At 41.6% G+C, this 22,325-nt stretch overlaps 1 protein-coding gene across 2 annotated transcripts in view; it reads right to left on the reverse strand.

Moving 5' to 3' along the window:
- Positions 1 to 22,325, reverse strand: part of TTC23L (tetratricopeptide repeat domain 23 like) — a 67,416-nt gene that overhangs the window by 30,530 nt on the left and 14,561 nt on the right. For both annotated transcript variants that reach the window (XM_019982889.2, XM_019982890.2), the window contains exons 5-8: positions 17,202 to 17,358; positions 15,724 to 15,849; positions 13,205 to 13,382; positions 10,933 to 11,041 (exon numbers count right to left, since the gene is read on the reverse strand). In XM_019982889.2, coding sequence (XP_019838448.2) covers positions 10,933 to 11,041; positions 13,205 to 13,382; positions 15,724 to 15,849; positions 17,202 to 17,358 — 570 coding nt within the window. The remainder of the gene's footprint in view (positions 1 to 10,932; positions 11,042 to 13,204; positions 13,383 to 15,723; positions 15,850 to 17,201; positions 17,359 to 22,325) is intronic.

The following is a 22,325-nucleotide window of genomic DNA, read 5'->3' on the forward strand; positions in this document are numbered from 1 at the left end:
CCACATTGCTGGTGGATTCTTTACCAGCTGAGCTACAAGGGAAGCCCAAGAACACTGGAGTGAGTAGCCTATCCCTTCTCCAGCAGATCTTCCCAACCCAGGCATCTAACCAGTGTCTCTTGCATTGCAGCTGGATTCTTTACCAACTGAGCCTTCAGGGAAGCCCTTAGGATGGTTGCCCACCATCCTAAAGCAGCTAGCTTGATAAAATAGTGGGATGTCTTTTGAAGACTCTGTTACAGTGTCAGCTAGGTGGCAATACTTTGCAAGGTTGGGTCAAGCTTCTCCAGAAGGCTGTATATTCTTTGAATCAGCATCCAGTATATGGTGCTGTTTCTCCAATAGTCAGGATTCACAGATCTAGGAATCAAGGGATTGAAATGTGAGTACCATCACTCATCTTTATCCCTATGACCCACTAACAAAATTTTTGCTTCCTTTTACCATAATTGTATGTTCTGCTGGTCTAAAGGTCTTAGTTCTAGAGAGATGAATGCATTAGGAGATACAATGATTCCACTGAACTGGAAGTTGAGACCGCCTCCTGGTTATTTGGGTTCCTCATGCCTTTGAATCAAAAGACAGGGAAAGGAGTTATTGTGCTGACTGGGGTCATTGCTCCTGATCCCTCAGGGGAAACGAGTACTACTCCACAGTGGAGGTCAGGAGAGTCTGTCTGGAATACACCAGGTCCCTTAGGGCTTCTCTTAGTAGTACTGTGCCCTGTGATTAAGATCAATGAAAAACTACAACATCCTAATCCAGGCCAGAAGGTTTGGGCCACTTTACTAAATAAAGAATCATTACCAGCTGAGGTGCTTCTTGAAGACAAAAGGGATATAGATTGGGTAGTAGAAAAAGATAGTTATAAATACCAGCCATGACCACACAGTTACAGAAATGAGGACTGTAATTGTAATGAGAATTTCCTCCTTATTTTATACATACATTTGTGTATGTGTGTGTATATACATATTCATATTAAGCAAATATCTTTGTTTTCTTTATTATTTTATTTTCTTATCATGTAACATAAGATGTATTAGCTTTATATCAGCCTTTAAGGATCATCAAATGTACATCATAGCTTTCCAGTTATGTGATACCACAAGGCTAGTCAACATCCTGGAGGACTTCACCTCCTCTTCTGGGGAAGGGATTAGTGTCTTTTCAGTTGTAACCAGGAGAGCTGTATCATGTCAGGTAGAATGATGACCTTGTTATTGTCTTCATTTGAGGATTAAGGAGATGTGTATAGATATCAAGTTGATGAGGAGTGGATTTATGATGGTGACTTTTGTGTCAGCTTGACTGGGCTTAAGGATGCCCAAACAGCTGGCAGAAAATTATTTCTGAGTGTGTCTGTGAGGGTGTCTCCAGGAGAGATGAGCATCTGAATCAGTCGACTGAGTAAAGAAGTTCCACCCTCTCCAGTATGGATAGACATCGCCCAGTCCTTGAGGGTCCAGATAGACCAATAACAGACACCCTCCCCACACGCCAAAAAAAGGCAGCAGAAGGGTGTATTCTCTATTTTGAGCTGAGAAATCCATCTTCTGCCCTTGGACATCACATAGTTGTTTTAGATTCTCAGTCTGATAATTTCAGTGGCTCAGATGGTAAAGAGTCTCCCTGCAGTGCGGGAGATCCAGGTTCGATCCTTTGGTCGGGAAGATCCCCTGGAGAAGGAAATGGCAACCTACTCCAGTATTCTTGCCTGGAAAATCCATGGGCAGAGGAGCCTGGCAGTACAGTCCATGGGTTGCAAAGAGTTGGACACAACTGAGCCACTTCATTTTCCATTTCTAAGTAAGTAAGATACTGATGCTTGTTCTGTCTCTTTAAATTATGGTCTTTGACTTTTAATATGCCTTATATTTCTTCCTGATAGTTGGGCATGATGTATTGTATAAAAGGAACTGCTCCAAAGAGGCCTTTAGTAATGTGGTAGTAAGGTGTTGGGGGAAGGGAAGCATTGTATAATCCTGTGATTTGGTGAGCCCATGCCTCTGGACTGTGAACTCTTCAAGTAATCCTCAGTTCCCCTCTCCCTCAGATGGGATAGCATGGAAGAGGCTAAAGTTGGATATCTCCATCTTCTCAGGTTGGTTAGGCTCCAGGAAAAAAAAAAAAACAACAACAATATTTATGGTCTACTTAAAAAAAAAGTTTCTCTTGAAGGCAGGCCTTGTTAAGCAGAATGCTCTGGTATATTTTTTAAATGGCCATTTTCTGCCCCTCCCTGCTGCAAGCAAGGGGTATTTTTCTCCAATATTCACTTTGAAAAACCTGATAAAGTTCCTGGAGATAAAAATATAAAGTGTGGGGGATCCCCTATGATTGAGTAACCTTGAAATTTTTAACTCTCCTAATTTTTAATTAAAAATTTAAAAATTTTGCCCACACTGAGCTTCCAGAAATTCATCAACTACAGTTCAGGTTTTCTTAACCCCAGTACTGCTTCCTGTCAAGATGGTGATCTGTTCTGGTAAACTGTGATTCTCTGTATTCACCTGTTTCTCCAGTTTCAGAGGCATCAGTTGACTTGTGACCCATGACCTTACTTCTCTGACAGATCAAAGAAGAGTTAGTGATTTTTCAGTGTGATCAGCTTCTATATTGTTAGAATGGATTGATGATTTCCAAGTTCCTACACAGTGGACCGAATACTGAAAGTCTTTGCTCAGGTTTCAATGCTTACTTTAATTTTTAGTCTGGGCTCCTGGGGGTGACCCCTGTGTCTGCCCAGCTAGTGTTGACCCACTGACTTGGGAAGAGGTTGTGCTCAAATGCCTCCAGATGCTATGTCTTTCATCCTCTGTTGAGCGATCTGTATGCAGATTGGGGAGTGCGTTCAAAAGCTCTACCACATTTCAAGTCTCCTTTGGTTGCTTTTTGCTGGACCCTCCAGTGTCCCCTGCATGTGTATGTGGTTTCCCAGATGGCCAGAGATGTTGGAAGAGCTTATTTAGCCTTTTTATGGCTCTCTCATTTCAAGGTTCTTTCAGTTAAAATTGATGACTGGCCTGCTACTGACACCAACCAGTACAGCATATTCAGGCTAACAATTACCAGGCATTCCCCAATTCATTTCCTACTACGCTGGCCACTTTTATCTGATAAATCTGTAGGCTTTTATCCCATGCTTTAAACGAGTCACTAGCCTCCTCTGCCAGCAAAGGTGCTGGTTTTCTCGGCTAGCCTCATGTTGATAAAATTGTGTTCTTCAAGGACTGAGCTGGGGCTGTGGATGGGTGGGAGCAGCCCCAGGCAAGACGCCAAAAAGACTCACTCTTTACCTAAAGCTCTAACAGATTTGAGAATGACCTGCAATTTGTTATCTGCTTGTCTATTTACAGTGTCCTGAAATGGGTACTTTTTTAATCATTTTATTCAGTTTGTGTGTGTGTGTGTGTGTGTGTATGCTATGTATGTTAAGAGATTATACGAACTCTTCACAAAGCCACAGCCAGAAGTCTCTACCTCTGTTTATATTTTGATGCAGTTTTTCTTACTCTGCAGTTCATTTTTCATCTTTATATAAATATAACTATAGGGCTTACCTCCTAGCTCAGTTGGTAAATAATCTGCCTGCAATGCAGGAGACCTGGGTTCAGTTCCTGGGTCCAGAAGATCCCCTGGAGAAGGAAATGGCAACCCACTCCCGTATTCTTGCCTGGAAAATCCCATGGACAGAGGAGCCTGACAGGCTAAAGTCCATGGGGTTGCAAAGAGTCAGACACTACTTAGCAACTAAACCATCACATTTGCTTTCTGTGTCCTAAAAGTGCAAGTTGTTTTTTCCTTAATGCTTTTTTAATATTTATTAGTTTATTTTTGACTGTACTGGCCCTTTGTTGCTGTGTGTGGGCTTTTCTCTAGTTGCAGCAAGCAGGGAATATTCTTGAGTTGTGGTGTGTGGGCTTCCCATTTCAGTGGCTTCTCTCCTTGTGGCAGAGCACACCATCTAGGTTTGCAGGCTTAGTAGTTGTGGCCTACGGACTCTGGAGCAATGGCTCAGTAGTTGTGGCTCATCGGTTTAGTTGCCTTGTGGCCTGTGGGATCTTCTCAGAGCAGGGATCAAACCTGTGTTCCCTGCATTGGGAGATGGATTCTTAACCACTGGACCACTAGGGAAGTCCCTTAATGCTGCTTTCTAAAAATTAACCTTTTCTTTATTTGTAAAATCTAGCCCTTTTATTTAATTTTGGTCATACTTTGATAATTGCAAGATCTCAGTCCCCTGACCAGGGACTGATTCCAAGCCATGGCAGTGAAAACCTGGGATCCTAACCACTGGTCAACTGTAGCCCTTTTAAATACTACAAAATTCTATATAACTAACATACCAAATTTTCCTTATAATATTTCACAGTTACAAATAGTGCCAGAGTGAAATCCTTATACATGTTTCCTTTTCAATTTTATTATATATATCAAATTGGTCCCTTAATTTCAAATCAGATTGATTATATTCTTTGCAGCCCAAGATGGAGAAGCTCTATTCAGTCAGCAAAACAAGACCGGGAGCTGACTGTGGCTCAGATCATGAACTCCTTATTGCCAAATTCAGACTTAAATTGAAGAAAGTAGGGAAAACCACTAGACCATTCAGGTATGACCTTAATCAAATCCCTTACAATTATATAGTAGAAGTGACAAACAGATTCAAGGGATGAGATCTGATAGACACAGTGTCTGAAGAACTATGGATGGAGGTTCATAACATTGTACAGGAAGCAGTAGTCAAAACCATCACCAAGAAAAAGAAATACAAAAAGGAAAAACAGTTGTCTGAGGAGACCTTACAAATAGCTGTGAAAAGAAGAGAAGCTAAAGGCCAAGGAGAAAAGGAAAGATATACCCATTTGAATGCAGAGTTTCAAAGAAGAGGAAGGAGAGATAAGAAAGCCTTCCTCAGTGATCAATGCTAAGAAATAGAGGGGAAAAAAAGAATGGGAAAGACTACAGATCTCTTCAAGAAAATTAAGAGATACCAAGGGAACACTTCACGCAAAGATAGGCACAATAAAGGACAGAAATGGTATGTACCTAACAGAAGCAAAAGATATTAAGAAGAGGTGGCAAGAATACACAGAATAACTATACAAAAAAGATCTTCATGACCCAGATAATCACGATGGTGTAATGAATCACCTAGAGCCAGACATTCTGGAATAAGAAGTCTAGTGGGCCTTAGGAAGCATTACTATGAACAAAGCTAGTGGAGGTGATAGAATATTTCAAATCCTAAAAGATGATGCTGTGAAAGTGCTGCACTCAATATGCCAACTAATTTGGAAAACTCAGCAGTGGCCACAGGACTGGAAAACATCAGTTTTCGTTCCAATCCCAAAGCCAGGCAATGACAAAGAATGTTCAAACTACCACACAATTGCACTCATCTCACACACTAGTAAAGTAATGCTCAAAGTTCTCCAAGCCAGGCTTCAACAGTACGTGAACCATGAACTTCCAAATATTCAAGCTGGATTTAGGAAAGGCAGAGGAACCAGAGATCAAATTGCCAACATCCGCTGGATCATCAAAAAAGCAAGAGAGTTCCAGAAAAACATCTACTTCTGCTTTATTGACTATGCCAAAGCCTTTGACTGTGTGGATCACAGCAAACTGTGGAAAATTCTTAAAGAGCTGGGAATACCAGACCACCTGACCTGCCTCCTGAGACAAGAAGCAACAGTTAGAACTGGACATGGAACAACAGACTGGTTTCAAATAGGGAAAGGAGTACGTCAAGGCTGTATATTGTCACCCTGATTATTTAACTTACCTGCAGATTACATCATGAGAAAAGCTAGACTGGATGAAGCACAAGCTGGAATCAAGATTGCTGGGAGAAATATCAATAACCTCAGATATTCAGATGATACCACACTTAGCAGAAAGTGAAGAACTAAAGAGCCTCTTGATGAAAGTGAAAGAGGAGAGTGAAAAATGTGGCTTAAAGCTCAACATTCAGAAAACTAAGATCATGGCATCTGGCCCCATCACTTCATGGCAAATAGGTGGGGAAATGGTGGAAACAGTGACAGACTTTATTTTGGGGGGCCCCAAAATCATTGCAGATGGTGACTGTAGCCGCAAAATTAAAAGACACCTTCTCCTTGGAAGAAAAGTTATGACCAACCTAGATAGCAAGAGACATTATTTTGCCAACAAAGGTCTGTCCAGTCAAAGATATGGTTTTTCCAGTAGTTATGTATGGATGTGAGAGTTGGACTATAAAGAAAGCCAAGTGCCAAAGAATTGATGCTTTTGAACTGTGGTGTTGGAGAAGACCCTTGAGAGTCCCTTGGACTGCAAGACAATCCAACCAGTCCATCCTAGGTAAATCAGTCCTGAGTATTCATTGGAAGGACTGATGCTGAAGCTGAAACGCCAATACTTTGGCCACATGATGCGAAGAACTGACTCATTTGAAAAGACCCTGATGCTGGGAAAGATTGAAGGCAGAAGGAGAGGGGAATGACAGAAGATGAGATGGCTGGATGGCATCACCAACTCAATGGACATGAGTTTGAGTAAACTCTGGGAGTTTGGTGATGGACAGGGAGGCCTGGCGTGCTGCAGTCCATGGAGTAGCAAAGAGTCAGACAGGACTGAGCTACTGAACTGAATTTAATAACAATGTTTCCCTGGTGGCTCAGCAGTAAAGAATCTGCCTGCAGTGCAGGAGACACAAGAGACACAAGACTATCCCTGAGTCGGGAAGATCCCCTGGAGAAGGAAATGGCAACTCATTCCAGTATTCTTGCCTGGGAAATCACATGGACAGAGGAGCCTGGTGGGCCACAGTCCATGGGGTCACAAGAATCAGACTTGACTTAGCGACTAAACCACCAACACAATTTCATATCAATTACACTATCACTCCCACCAGCTATGACTGAGCAGACCTGTTTACCTATCTGGAAAATGACAGATAATTTTAAATTTTTGAAACTTTCACACAGTACGGTTGAAAAGTTGATTGCCTTATAGTTCAATAGATATATATATAGCTCTAAGATGTATAATATCCTGCCTAACTGTCCTTCAAGGAGTTTGTAATCAAATTGCTCTCTTCAATGCTAAAAGGTTATCTTTTTAAAGATGCTGACAATTTGATAGAAGAAAATTGGTATCTTTGCTGTTTTATACTATTTATTGATTATTGTAAAGTAAATACAAATTTTAGTTCTTATATTTAGGACAGTGATTCATTTTGAGTTAATGCTTATGTACAATATGAAAGTGTTTGACGTTTTGGGGGACACTTGGATACCAATTGTTCCAATACCATCTGTTGAAGAGACTATCACTTGCACCCTGAATTACTTTTGTACCTTTGTCAAAAATTAATTGGCCATTAATTAATTAAGTCTATTTCTGGGCTTTCCTTATGTTCCAATGATTCTGATTTCTGTCTGTCCCTTTACCAATACCACTCTATTGATGGAGTAAATCTTAAAATCAAGCAGTACGATTCTAACTGTATTATTTTTAAAAATTGTTTTAGCTTCTTAGTTTCTTTGCTTTTCTATATAAATTTTGCAGTCAGCTTATCTATATTTACAAAAGTTCCTGGGAATTCCCTGGTTGCCCAGTGGTTAGAACTCAGTGCTTTCACTGCTGAGGGCCCAGGTTCAATCCCTGGTAGGGGAATTAGATCTCACAAGCTGTTGAGCCCAGCCAAAAGAAAAAAAATCCACTGGAATTTTGATTGTAATTGAGTTAAATTCATAAACTGATTTGGGAAAACTTGACAGGCTTCCTTGATAGCTCAGTTAGTAAAGAATTTGCCTGCAATGCAGGAGACCCCGGTTCAATTCCTGGTTCGGGAAGATCTGCTAGAGAAGGGATAGGCTACCCACTCCAGTGTTCTTGGGCTTCCCTTGTAGCTTAGCCGGTAAAGAATCCGCCTGCAATGAGGGAGACCTGGGTTTGATCCCTGGGTTGGGAAGATCCCCTGTAGAAGGAAAAGGCACCCACTCCAGTATTCTGGCCTGGAGAATTCCATGGACTGTATAGTCCATGGGGTTGCAAAGAGTCGGACGTGACTGAGTGACTTTCACTTTGACGTCTTTACTACTATGAGTCTTCCAATCCAAGAACACAATGTGTCTCCATTTATTTAGGTCATCTGTCTTTGATCAGGATTTTGTAGTTTGCAGCACACAGATCCTGTGTATATTTTGCTAGATTTATACCTAAGTGTTTCATTTAGGAAGTGGGGTTCTTATAAATGATATTTTTAAAAATTTTGGTTTCCAGTTGTACACTGCTAATATAGAAATGTGTGTTGATCTTATATCCTATGACCATGCTAAGCTTAAACTCACCTGCTGGTTCTAAGAGATTTGTAAATTCCTTGGAATTGTAAATGCCTTGGTCAGTCATGCTGTCGATGAATAGAGACCATTTTATTTCTTCTAAGTTGTATGTCTTTTTCTTGCCTATTACACTGGCTAACACTTCCAGTACTATGTTGAATAAGAGTAGTGAGTGAACATCTTGTCCTTGTTTGTGATCTTAGACAAAAGCATACAATCTTACCAATGAACGTGATGTTGGCTGTAGGCCTTTTGTACAGGCCTTTGATCAGACTGAGGAAGTTCCCTTTCTATCATGAAAGGATAGTGAATTTTGTCACATGCTTTTTCTGTATCAATTGATAAGATTATGTGCTTTTTGTCTTCGGATTGTTGATATGGTCAGTCAGTTCAGTTCAGTTGTGTCCTACTCTTTGCGATCCCATGGACTGCAGCACTCCAGGCTTCCCTGTCCGTCACCAACTCCCGGAGCTTGCTCAAAACTGAGTTACTGATGCCATCCAACCATCTTATCCTCTGTTGTCCCCTTCTCCTCCTGCCTTCAATCTTTCCCAGCATCAGGGTCTTTCCCAATGAATCAATTCTCCACATCAGGTGGCCAAAGTACTGGAGCTTCAGCTTCAGCGTCAGTCCTTCCAGTGAATATTCACGACTGATTTCTTTTAGGATTTAGTTGATATGGTAGAATACATTGATTCAGGTTTGAATACTGAACCAGCCTAACATTCTCAAAGGAAAAAGACCTCACTTGGTCATTGTGTATTATTCTTTTTTCTATATTGCTATACATGTTGTTGTTGTTGTTGTTGTTTACATCTATGTGCATGAAAGGTATCGGTCTATTATTATTTTTGTTATTTTGGTTTTGTTTTTTCTTCTACTGTCTTTGTCTGATTTTGGTATCAGGGAGATGTTGGCCTCACAAAATGAGTTGGGCAGTATTCCTTCTTCCTTAACTTTCTGGAGAAGATTATATAGGATGGGTGCTATTTCTTCTTCAGATGTTAAGTAGAATTACCCAGTGAAATCATCTGCCCTTGGAGCTTTCTTTCTTAGAAAGTTAACTACAAACTCTTAAAAAAAAAAAAACAAAAACTAGGGCCTATCTTTGGATTATCTATTCATCTTGGTTGAGTTTTTTACTTTACTTATGGTTTTTCATGACAGGCACAAGTCTTAGATCTTTTTATAATTAAACTTAACGGTCTCTTCTTTTCAGGTGTATCTTTGCATGCTCAGAGAATTCTTCTTTTCTCCAATTTTTAATTTTAGTACATTTTATTCTAGTACTGAACTTTCTTCTGGCTAATTTATATTTTTAAGTTCTGATGTAAAAAATATTAATCCATCTGGAATTTAGAGGATGCTAGGAGTGGAAGATTTTCTTGAGTTAAAAATTAGTATGTAAGAAAAGAATAAGACAGTCTTGGAATCTCCCAACTCTATAATCATAGACTTTTTCTCATTAAAAACAAATTTTACATGTTCACAAACAGATTAAATTTCTTAATAACCATGAAGACTGTTTAAAAAAATCAAATATATACATAGAGCACAAATACTGTGAGTATACACAAGGATATTTTTAAAAGGAGAAAGATAATTAGTTAGAAAACACAGAATACGAATCTTCAATGAACATTCAGGCTAAAGAAACCAATGTTCAAAATATCCAAATAACTTTTGAAAACTTAAAAAAAAAAGTTTATGTAATAACATAGGGAAATACAAGAATAGAAAATAATATCATCCCCCCTCATCAGACACACATACATACACACACACACACTTTTCCTTTCTCTCTCATATATATAACTGGCAAATAATGTTCAACAAAATGGATTATTTTTATAAGTACATAAAAGATTATTTTTTAAAAATATATTATTTTTAAAAGCACGGCATTTAAAAATATTTTAATTATATTTTTTATAAATCTCAAATTCCTCCTGATAAACCACTGAATCCATTAGTGTCCACTAATTGGATCAAGCCAGGTGAGCATGGGACTGTCCTTCCTTACCAGTTCCTCCAAGTCTCTCTCAAAGCTACCCACAATGAAAAGGACGGCACTCCCTGAGAAGGACTACTGCTGAAGGATGGGTTCATAACTCAGCTTTCCTCTAGAACCCCCAGTACCTCACTTCTGAATAGAAGTCAAGAAAATTGTAGCTGCTACAAACATTCTAAGAGTCAAGGAGGTTGAGAGTGGAGGAGGATGAGGAGAGGAGCCAATGTTTCTCTTTTATCACTGGATTTCCTAATTAACTGATAGATCTCAGGCCATGTTCATTGCATGTAGGATTCTCTACTCTTTATGCAGGTAAATTCTGGTGAGATTCTAAGGGAATAAAGGAAATAGAAATCAGATGATCTTACTGGTTTTGATGTTCCAGCTAATTTGGGGAGATATTATTGTGTCTAAATCCATGTGTAAATGACTCTACAAAATGGTATCTAGTCTTATCTTTCTATTACAGACATGAAAAGCTACTTATCATCTGTCCATATTGATAGATACACCTATTCCATTTGGCAGTGCGCATCCCTCCTATGAGAGGGAAATGGTAATATCTGCAAAATCACCTCTTATACCTACCCTTGTGTTGTACCTCTCCAGACATGGCATAAGCCTTGGCTAGTAATGCGCTCGCCTCTGCAGCTTGGGGGCTGACTTCTGTGTACAAAGAGACACAGATAGAATGGGCCTAGAATACAGAAAATCGTGAGAAGGATAAGTATCAAAATGGCAGTGTTTCACTGTGGATTTTATAGTAGCTCCCACAGAAGTGCTGGTCGATTGACAGCTGATGTTTATTTAATCATGGAGTTACCCACCTGAGAGAGGAGTTTGAGTCCCAGATCTGCTACTTCCTCTCTGTGATTCTTGAGCAAGTAATTTTACCTTCATATGTAGAAAGAATATATACTTTCCATTGATTAGGGTTTGAAAGTGAAAGTCGCTCAGCTGTGTCTGACTCTTTTCAACCCCATGGACTAACAGTCCATGGAATTCTCCAGTCCAGAATACTGGAGTGGGTAGCCTTTTCCTTCTCCAGGGGATCTTCCTAAGCCAGGGATTGAACCCAGGTCTCCAGAATTGCAGGCGGATTCTTTACTAGCTGAGTCACAAGAGAAACCCTGATTAGGGTTTGGGAAAAGTTAAATGAGATGATGCGTGCAAAGCTCTGGGCACAGCACCCTTCACATGGCAGGTTCTCAAAAAATTATTACTTTTTATTATGTTTCATCACAAAAGCAAAATTATAGCTTTAGCTCAACCTCTCAAAGGTTCAGTATCAAAAAAAAAAAGGCTAGTAAAGCGTGAATCCTAGAGCCCAGCTGCCTGGGTTCCCATCTTAGTTCAGCCATTTACTATAACATAAGGCAAGTCACTATAATTTCTTTGAATATAAAACAGGGGTGACAAAAATTGTATTTGTCACAAACAGTTGTAAAGATTAAATGAATATGTATATAGTGTTTAGGTATCACTAAACATTATAAGCATTAGAGAAATACAGCTTTTATTATCTGAACTAAAATGGAAGGAGTAACACTTTGGAAAAAGAAAGAAAACAGGAAGTATCCAGTTCACTACCCACCAGCAAGAAAAGAGCCACCTGTACTTCATACTTCATAGGCCAAACACCATGAGGTATTTCAAGGAGCTCCAGACAGCACTCAAGACAACACTTTAGAGCTAAGACCCATTGCAGAGTTGTTATGAGTAGGGGCTGTGGGGTCAAATCTTCTGAGTTCAAATCCTTGCTCACCCACCTCCCCCCCAACCTGTTAGCTATACAATTTCCAGTGAATTAGCTATAGTTCTTTGTGCTCCAGTTTCCTAATGCTTAAAATAAGATTAAAAAAATAAATAATGGTGCTTACTTCATATGCTTATTTCATGAAATAAATGAACTAATATAGCCTCATATGCACATGGTAAAAGCATTCCATACATTTGAACTATTATTTTTGTTGTGGGTGGGAAACCCTGATTATGTACTGTTTTACTCATTCTAAACTGGACTGCTGCTTTAAGGGAGTCTCAGACACACCGGCCAGGTTTTCTCCGTAAGTAGTGGACTCCCTGTCTTCCGGGCAGCACTCCTAAACATCTCTCCATCGTGATGTCAATAACCTGGGCTTTCTGGATTGCAGGCAAACGCCTTTTCTTCAGCAGCAGACTGCTGTCATATGCACTGTTCGAGGGCAGTACGCTTTTTTTTGCAAAATAGGAAATCCAGTACTACGATCTGATCTCAGTCATGGGAGATACCTGAAGCCATAGGCACGGTTCTCCGTTGAGGAGAGAAAAGGTGAATTTAACCAGCAGTTTCAAGGAAAGTTTTAAGTAGCTGATACATAAAGTGCCCTACACTATTTAAATTATGATAGACTCAACATTCCTTTGTACGTCTCGTTTCGTTTTCCCCTCGGCATCTGTCAAATTAGTCACCTCCAAGCAAAACACCATCTTGGTGGTTTAACCTTAGATTGGAAATTCAACCAGCTAGACTAGTTTACAGGACAAATTAGAGCATTACACCAAAATATTATAAAATTTCATTTTAGAAGCCCTTTGCATTTGTTAAAGACGTGAACTCAGTTGCCCCTCTGGCTTTTTCCCTCAGCTCCCTCTTCCTGGCACAGACAGAGGTGAGGGAAGCCAGGAGGGGAAATGCTGTGTTAAATCAGGTCACACAGCAGACAGGCCCGCCATAAGCCTGTGTTCCTTGTCCAGAGTTTGAGGAAGGTCTCTTGTGTGGATCTGGAGGAAAATCAATCCCATCCCGTTCTTCCCTTCTGGGAACCAGGCCTGCGGCCAAACAAAGCCTCCTGGCCTGGACTTCAGCCAACCCACCTACCTGGTGCAAGTACTGGATGGCTTGCTCATGGTTCCTCCTCAGCTGCTCGATCTGAGCAATTTCCTGGTAAAGACTGACCAGATCTGACGTATTGTCACCCTTATTGGCAATAACATTGTCAACTGCCTTTTCAAAGTATACCAGCGCAAGGTTTAACCTGCAGTTGGCCAAGGAGGCTCTGGAAGAAAAGGGACAAGGGTGGAAAGTCAGAGCGCGGTGACTTGCTCTGCAGACACAGAAGGAACTTTCTAAGAACCAAACAATTTGGCCTTCACAGGCTGATCATCTGTGTGGGTGGCTCAAAGTCCAGCCTTGCCGTAAACACACTCCTATTAGCCAGTATTTTACCCACCAGATTTCACTGACTACCATTTTATCAAACCCATTAATATATCATGATAGGCTAATTTTATAAAAAAAGCATATGGAAAAAATGGTGTCCGGCCGTTCATAAGATGGGATAATTTACCCCATAACAAAGACTTGTTAAAATCAAAATAAAATTTGATTACCTCTGATTCCTTCTCTTTTAGGCTAAAGCAGGGGTTTTCCTTTGTTTTGTTTGATCTAGTTTAGTTTATTCTTCCTCAGTTAAAAATAAGGCAGGATAGAGAAAACAATGTAAGTATCTCCCCACCAAAAGGGGGATGATTAAATAAATCATGGCACATCACAAAATAAAATACTTCAGACATGAAAAATTTTAAATGTGCTAAGTTCAAAAAACAGTTAGAAAACTGTACTTAAAGTATGATCCTGATGTGTATACATGTAAAGCACTTAGAACAGTGTCGAGAAAGTAGTTATACTTTTGTAAACACTCCAACACTTAGAACAGTGTGTGTACAAAACAGGTCAACCGTGTGGAATGGATGAATGAAATATACACTCAAAGTTATTCTGAAAGAGGAACAAGGCTATCTTTCACATAAGCACAAAAATCTAAGTCACTGCCCTGTGTGTCAGCAGGAGACAGTCACTGGACTCTAACTTTAGCCTGCAGACTTAAGAATTGTTTCTGATTCAACTCTGGACATTCCAACATCTCCCTGCCATTTCCCATTTGACTACTAGGTTCATAGCTGTTTAGAGGAGGCAAGTATGACTCATGTATTTCATTTACTTACCATTCCATCGTCTACCCTACCATGCCAAGTGCTTACAGTTCTGGAAACAGACTGTTTTCAAGGATGTGAAGATATTTGAAAAATCTAGGGAACAGTAAACCTTTTATTATTCTTTTTCTCCTCTGATACTCTGATGGGCCCATTCTCATATCTAAATATTCTGATTCTCAGAGGATCCCTAACTGTAAAACAGCTAAGTCTCATTCTGGCTTGAACAAATTCCATGAACTTTGTTTCCATATGGAATACAACTTTCCTTAAAAATGCATGTGCTATGAATAACTCAAGGACCTCCAATATATTGTTCTCATTAAGTGTTTCTTCTTTATCATTTAAGTTGTTATATTTAATGACAAAGTGAAAGTGAAAGTTGCTCAGTCGTTTCCGACTGTTTGTGACCCCATGAACTATACAGTCCATGGAATTCTCCAGGCCAGAATACTGGAGTGAGTAGCCTTTCCCGTCTCCAGGGGATCTTCCCAACCCAGGGATTGACCCCAGGTCTCCTGCATTGCAGGCAGATTCTTTACCAGCTGAGTCACAAGGGAAGCCCCAAAATACTGGAGTGGGTAGCCTATCCCTTCTCCAGGGGATCTTCCCAACCCAGGAATCGAACCAGGGTCTTCTGCATTGCAGATGGATTCTTTACCAACTGAACTATGAGGGAAGACCACTTAATGACAAAAGTAGGTGGCAATTCAGAAAAAATTAAAAAATGAAGTAATTTTAGAGTAAGTAGGAGAGGCGGCACAAGGAAGGGCTAAGAGTCTGTTAAGTTCAGACCAAGTTCCAATCCAATACTTAAAGCTTATCTCCTTGGATGGTTTCTTTATCCTCAGCTCAGTCTCTTTGCCCTCTTTCTAATGAGATAAGTAATTGCACCAGCTATCTCAGGGGTGGCTATGAGGATTAAATGGGAAGGAGCACAGAAAACTTAGAACATGGTGTATGCATTTGGTAAATATGAGCCTCTTTTACTATTATTTGAGTCTCTGGTTCTTTTGCTGTAAATATTTTTCTCCCCTTATACACCGAGTACAGGACAATCATGTAATTCCGGGCTTTAGTCATAAAAATGAATATCCATTGGAAGGACTGATGCTGAAGCTAAAGCTCCATTACTTTGGCTGCCTGATGTGAAGATGTGACTTCATTGGAAAAGACCCTGATGCTGGGAAAGACTGAAGGCAGGAGGAGAAGGGGGTGACAGGACGAGACGGTTGGATGGCATCCCCGATTTGATGGACATGAATTTGAGCAAACTCCAGGAGATAGTGAAGGACAGAGGAGCCTGGTGCTTTGCAGTCCATGGGCTGCAGAGTCGGACAAGGCTTAGTGACTGCACAAAAACAAAGTCATGAAAATCCAAGCTTCTCTAAGCCCAGATCTCACCTGCCCAAAGCGACTGTTAGATCTTTCTCCGAGACCTGTAATCCACAAGTGCCTCCCTTATAGGATTCTCTCAGCTCCTTCATGTTTCTCTCTGACTTCTGCAGGTTGAAATACGCCTCTCTGCCAGTGAAACAGTCAAGGAGAGTGCCAGGTGCACAAACGCCCCCACTGACCAGGGCAGAGTTGGTAAGCAAACAAAAGGGGCCCTTGGGAAAACGTAACAGTATCTGGGAACACACACTTCCCTCTATTTTCATCTGAACTTGTTGTCGAGAAGGGAGGATTCTTCGGAAAAGGAACGGGGCCCTGGGTGTCTTGTGGTGTTGCAGGGGTCCGGGGCTAGGATGGGTGGCAAGCACTGGGAGTGAACGGAAACCGGGAATTACACGGGACTTCCTTGGAGGCATCTGCTGCGTGACAACAATTATTCATTTTTCCCAAGTTGGTTTCTGTGAATGGCAAAAGAAAGGAACCAATTTTGCTGAAAGGGACTTTCTGGGTCATTTAGAAAGTCCAAGCAGAGCAGCTTTTTGGCGAGAGGCAAACAGCAGGAAAGAAAATCCCCTTAATTCCCAATATCCTTCCATTTCCCGCATTCTCAATAGCCCTCTGGCGAATGGCTTAAAAGAGGAAGGAAATGTATCAGATTTTGCAAGCTGAGTATATCAGGACCAAAAATGTAGAGGGGGGATGTGTAGAGAGGAGCTCAAAGAGGGTTTATGATTATTCATGAACATGAAAGACCCCTTAGTTTTCAAAAGCAGAGATAGTACCCACAGGCTGTCAAAATCACAAGCTTTTGGAGAAGAGGCATTTTTAACCGTTCTCCCTTGAAATACGGAAAACTATTTCTTTGGTCTATTTTGCTTGGCCTTTGGCTTCATGGGCAGTGTTCTCAACAGCATTTTAGAAAAACTAAAACCATCAAGTGTACATTAAATCAGAGGTTTTTGGCTGTGTGTTACAAGTAACCTGGGGCTTTTAAAAAATCTCAGGGAACAGATGCACCCGGGGCCTACTAAATCAAACTCTTGGGGGTGGGACCCAAATAGCAATCATTCTTAAAGCTCCCCAGGGGATGAGGATGTGTAGCCTACTCTGACAGTGCTTCAAATTACCATCCATCCTCTGTCTTCCTACATGGCCACTGCCATCATCATCCACCTCCTTACTGCTAACATTGCCTGTCTTGAGGGCTCAACGAAGCTCAAGACAGGCTCCCAAAACTTTCAGGTGCCCAGGAGGTGTGTCCCCAGTGAGAACCCTCCTGGCTCAACTCAGAGCTCATATGAATAGACACAGGAGGAACATTTGTACTTTCTAAGACAGACTTTCCTAGTGGAGGCTTATGGAGGGCTCAGACGTCAGAATAGAGCTATGAGGCCTCGGTTCCACCTCCCACCCTGTGTGAGATGACTCATCTGGCGTGGATGGACCCCGGCCCTGATCCCCAGATCCTGCTGGGAAGGAAAGGATATTGGTTCTGCAGGAGGCAGACCACTCCCAGAGTGTAGTAGAGCATGACCAGAGTCTCCAGAATTTGCTTTTCCTCCTTATCTGAGGTTGTGGTTCCCTTCCAGGTCAGCAGGACATTCTTGGCGGACTCGGCATGTTTCTTGGCCTGAGCTGGAAGGCCTGGGGGAGTTGGAGGGTGAAGGGCAAGAAGGATAACATTAAGAAGGCACATTTCAGTCAAAGGCATTCCTGGGAGGGGCTAAGGTGGGCAATATGCTTGTCAGTATGGTCTTTAGTACTGGTTCCCCAAACTGTAGCGCATTAGAATCATCTGGAATGCTTGTAAAGAATAAGGTTCCTGGCCACACCCTCCCTAGACCTGTTGAGTTGGGATCTCTAGAGGAAGGGGATCCAGGACTCTATATTTGAAATTACCTGCACAAGTGTTTCTTATGCAGCCATCCTGGCATTCATCGACAGACTCTATCTGGACATCACTGATGGAGTGATGGAGACAGTAAAGGAAGCTGAGAATCCCAGTCTCAATTACTTGCTAATGCCATGTGACCTTTTCAACCCACAGAGCTTCTCCGTTCCCCCACATGTGAAATGACAACAAAATTACAGCAGCTGCCCTTTTACCAACACATGGAGACAGTCCAGAAATGAACTGGGTTAATGCCACAGAATGCATGCTTTGAGCTTGCTGGAAAAGGGATTCTATAAAGACAGGGGCTTATGAATACAATTACTTCCATCTGGGGATTTTTTTTCAGTCCAAGATGAAGTTGTTGATACTAATTGGTCACACACACACACACACACACACACACACACACACACACACAGGATCTAATTTCTAATACAGTGAGGCCCCTCTCTAGATAAAGAAGACAAAAGGGATGCCAACGCCCCACAAGACAGAACATGCAGCGTGTTTCCCCTTGTTTTCTAACTAAAGGCTGGTGTTCCTGAGCCACTTATTTGAACTGGAATTAGTCCAGTTAACAGAGGGAGACTTGGGAGTGTTCAGGTTACAGAACTATTTCCTCATCTTCCACACCAGCTCATGTCCAATGATCTCTGATGGATAAGGGGAACCCTGGAGAAAAGAGAAAGGCCAGCAGAGAACACAGATAGCTTTTCCTCTGCCCTCCTGAGGACCACCCATGGCTGGCACAGCTCTCCTCCCTGCAGACCCGAGGTCTGGGAAACATATTCACCCTGCCACAGAAGGAGGCCCGCTGTGCTTTTGACTTGCCCCTCCCACCCCAGCCCACAGTTTGCTCTCTCTCTGGCCCATAAGGGGCTTCCCTGATAGCTCAGCTGGTAAAGAATCTGCCCGCAATGCAGGAGACCCCAGTTCGATTCCTGGGTCAGGAAGATCCCCTGGAGAGGGGATATGCTACCCACTCCAGTATTCTTAGGATTCCCTGGTGACTCAGATGGTAAAGAATCCACCTGTAATGCAGGAGATCTGAGTTCTATCCCTGGGTCGGGAAGATTCCCCTGGAAGAGGACATGGCAACGCACTCCAGTACTTGGAGAATCTTCCTTGGAGAATCTCCTTGGACAGAGGATCCTGGCAGGCTACAGTCCATGGTGTTGCAAAGAGTCGGACATGACTGAGTGACTAAGCACAGCACACAGCACTGGCCTTTGCAGCTGCTTTCACGGCACAGTGTAGTCGGTGGCATTAGAGATGATTAAAAGGACTTGCTTTTAAAGCCTAAAGCCCTCATATGTTCAAATGTGCAGGTCCTTCTTAATGAATTGCAACAATGAGAACACAGTTTCTCTGAAAGACCTACAAGTGACCCAGAAGCCAAGAAGTCTTTGTTAGAATACTCCGAAATGCCCTTTCTGTAGGTCTCAACAGAAGAGAAAAACAGACTCTGTAGCCAAAGAAAGGGCTACATCTCAAGTTACCAGATGACAGGGGTCCTCAAATTGCATGGAAAGCGCCTGTTACAGTGCAGAGTCCTGGGCCTCCAGTAGTTATGGTTCACAAGTTCTAAGGGGAGAACCAAGGGTTCAGATTTATAACAGTTATCTTAGGTGATACTGATATAGGCTGTCTGAGGACCACACTTAGAGCAACAGTGAGTTAGTAAAGTCTTTATGCAGGAAGTGGGACTCTTCTCCTGCCTAAAGAGTAGGTAGGTTCTAACTGATGGAGAAGAATGAGAAAGGGTTTCCACTAGGAGGAAACAGCCTGAGGCCATGAAGACAGAACGTGTGTGTGTGTGTGCGTGTGTATGTGTGTGTGTGTGTGTGTGTGTGTGTGTGCGTGCACAAGCGCACACATGTGCTGGAATATTAGGGAAGGCTGTGAGAAGACCAGTTTGACAAACTGCTAAGTCACTTCAGTCAAGTCCAACTCTGTGCGACCCCATAAACTGGGTTCCTTCTCCAATGCATGAAAGTGAAAGGTGTAAGTGAAGTCACTCAGTCGTGTCCCATGGACTGCAGCCCACCAGGCTCCTCCATCCATGGGATTTTCCAGGCAAGAGTACTGGAGTGGGGTGTCATTGCCTTCTCTGAGTCTGACTAAAGGGAGGTTTAAATTCAAAGACAATAAAAAAAGTAAATAAATTGAAAGACAAGAAAGACATGAATCGGATGGGGAAAATGGAGTCTTAGATGCCAAGACGAGGAGGCTGGACTTGATCTGCAGGGTGACAGGGAGTCTTTACAGGTCCTGAGAAGGTAGCAGCAACAGAAAACTCTGCCAGGGAATCAGACCAAGACAACGGACTAGGAAACTAAGAGTCTTTTTATCAAATAGGTTACTTTCCATGACCAGCTGGGCCCTTGGGATTGTGTCAATAAGGAGAGCAGGAACCATATTTAGATGCTTCCCTGGGTGTAGAGGAAGGAGAAAAGTGAAACTGGATGAGCCACTGAAAACCACTCCTGGATCAGCACAACACTGCTCCTGGGCTCCTAAATGAGAAACAGATCCTAAAGTCCTTCTGAGGCTTTGCAAGTCTCCCTCTCAGCCCCACACCCCAGCCCTGGGGGCCCAGCGCTACTTGTGAAATCCCCAAGAGGAACACTTCCTCTATACAAATCAGCTAGTTAATTATATAGTTTCTTGTCTCCCCCTTCATTGCATTGTGTTCCTTCTGATGAAAAAGCAGAGCTCCTGACCAGTGGGCCTTAAGTAAATGAACTAAACAGCTCATTAAACTTGAAAGTTCAGCCCTAAAGAAAAAATGACTCCTTTACCCTTCCCAGAATGCACTTTGGTCTCCAAAGTGGGATGTGTATACCTTTCTGGGTATGAAAGATGCCATTAGGGTGTGTGGGAGGGGATAAAAACTTCTCTCTTTTTTTTAAAAAAAGTATTTGTTGTTTTCCATTTTAATCAATATTTATAATAGTACATAATATTTGATGCCATTGTACATAGTTTATAATAAATACATATTTATGGAGAGCGCACAAAACTTTTTTAGCGCTAAGGAAGCTAACTCTCAAGAGTTTAGAGACCACAACTTCAGACAAATGTTTTCTAAAGTTTCCAAGTATAAAAAAGTCCTTTTTTTGTTTAAAAATACAAATCTCACTCTGGGACTTCCCTGGTGGTCTAGCAGTTAAGAATCCACCTTGCAATGCAGGGGATATAGGTTCAATATCTGGTCAGGAAACTAAGATCCCACATGCCGTGGATCAACTAAGACCACACAATGCAACTACTGGAGCCCAGAGCCATGACTAGAGAATCCTTGAACAACAGTGAAAGATCCTGCATGATGCAACAAAGATCCCATGTGCCAGGGCTAAGACACAATGCAGCCAAATAAATAAAATAAATTTTAAAAATGTCACTCTGTGATAATATTTTTATAACATTCCCTACATGAGAAAATTCAAGATGACAAAAAAATATGATGAATCAGACTCTAATGCTTTATAGTAATTACAAGAAAACTCTCTTTTGTGGAAAAATAGTGTCTGCATATATGTGTACATGTAAGATTCATTTCCTCTCTCTCCAGAGGACACTCACAGATCAGTGACCTTGTTCCCTAACTCCAAGTCCCAACTCCCCAGTTCCAACGTCTGTTCCGAGACCAAGTCAGTTTCCTTTACTTGCTTTCCCAAGCCAAGGACACCAGCCTTCTCCCTGCACCAGGAATGCAGCAACTACAGAAGTGAAAATCAGGGCAGCAGCAATACCTGCTTCTGAAGCCTGAGACTCAGAAATCACAAGCACATACTGATAAACTGGGAAAGGGGTCTGGAGATTGTTCACCCAATGTATCAATCATTTCTTTTTAATTTAGGATAAGATTCCACCACAGATGTCTGTTACTCTGACTCAGGCCACAGACAATCTGCTCAGAGCTCTTCAGCCTTTGTCACCTTAGAACATCACCTATATTTAGGAAGTTCTCACAGTAGTGATTAAGAGAGCAGGGTCTAGGGCCAGACTTCCAAGTACAGAAGTTGGCTTAGCCACTACCTGAATGAGTTACTTAATCTACCTATACTTTAGTCTATTCATCTATAAGACAGCAATGAAAATAACTCCTAACTTGTATGGTTGTTGCAAGGATTAATTTAATTCATGAAAAAGGACCAAAACAGTGCCTGGCACACTGGTGGGAAATGAGTTTAAATAAATATTAGCCATCATTATCCTTACTACCAGGGTCCGTACCTCTTAAGCAATTTATTATACTTGTCCTTACATACTCTGGACATTCTTCATAAAGCTGCTTACAGCATCTCCATAAAAGACTGCCTTCTCAAATGCACACTCACTTCAGATAGGTACCAAGCTTCCTGAAGGTCTGACCACCTGGGTTTTTTATCATTCCTTTTTGTTCCTGTACCAGGTTTTTTTTGTTTGTTTGTTTGTTTTTAACCAACTAGACAGAGAAGGTAGGGTTCATGACTTATACTTCTTTTTTGGTGTTTTGCAGAACTTATAATAGAGCCCCAGACACTTGGAAAGGCCCCAGTAAGAACAGGCTAACAGATTAATTCATTGCTTCATTAAAAATAGGAAAAGCCTCAGGAAACTGAGGAAACTGTCCATATTATTATTTCCTTCTAAACACTTGGAAACAGCGGTAGCAAGGTGACTGACCACCCCGTTGTTCTCCACCTGCCCTTCTCTCATCCACGGAAGCCCT

Source organism: Bos indicus, chromosome 20 (genome assembly GCF_029378745.1).
Source record: "Bos indicus isolate NIAB-ARS_2022 breed Sahiwal x Tharparkar chromosome 20, NIAB-ARS_B.indTharparkar_mat_pri_1.0, whole genome shotgun sequence".
In the NCBI taxonomy this organism is placed as follows: Eukaryota; Metazoa; Chordata; class Mammalia; order Artiodactyla; family Bovidae; genus Bos; species Bos indicus.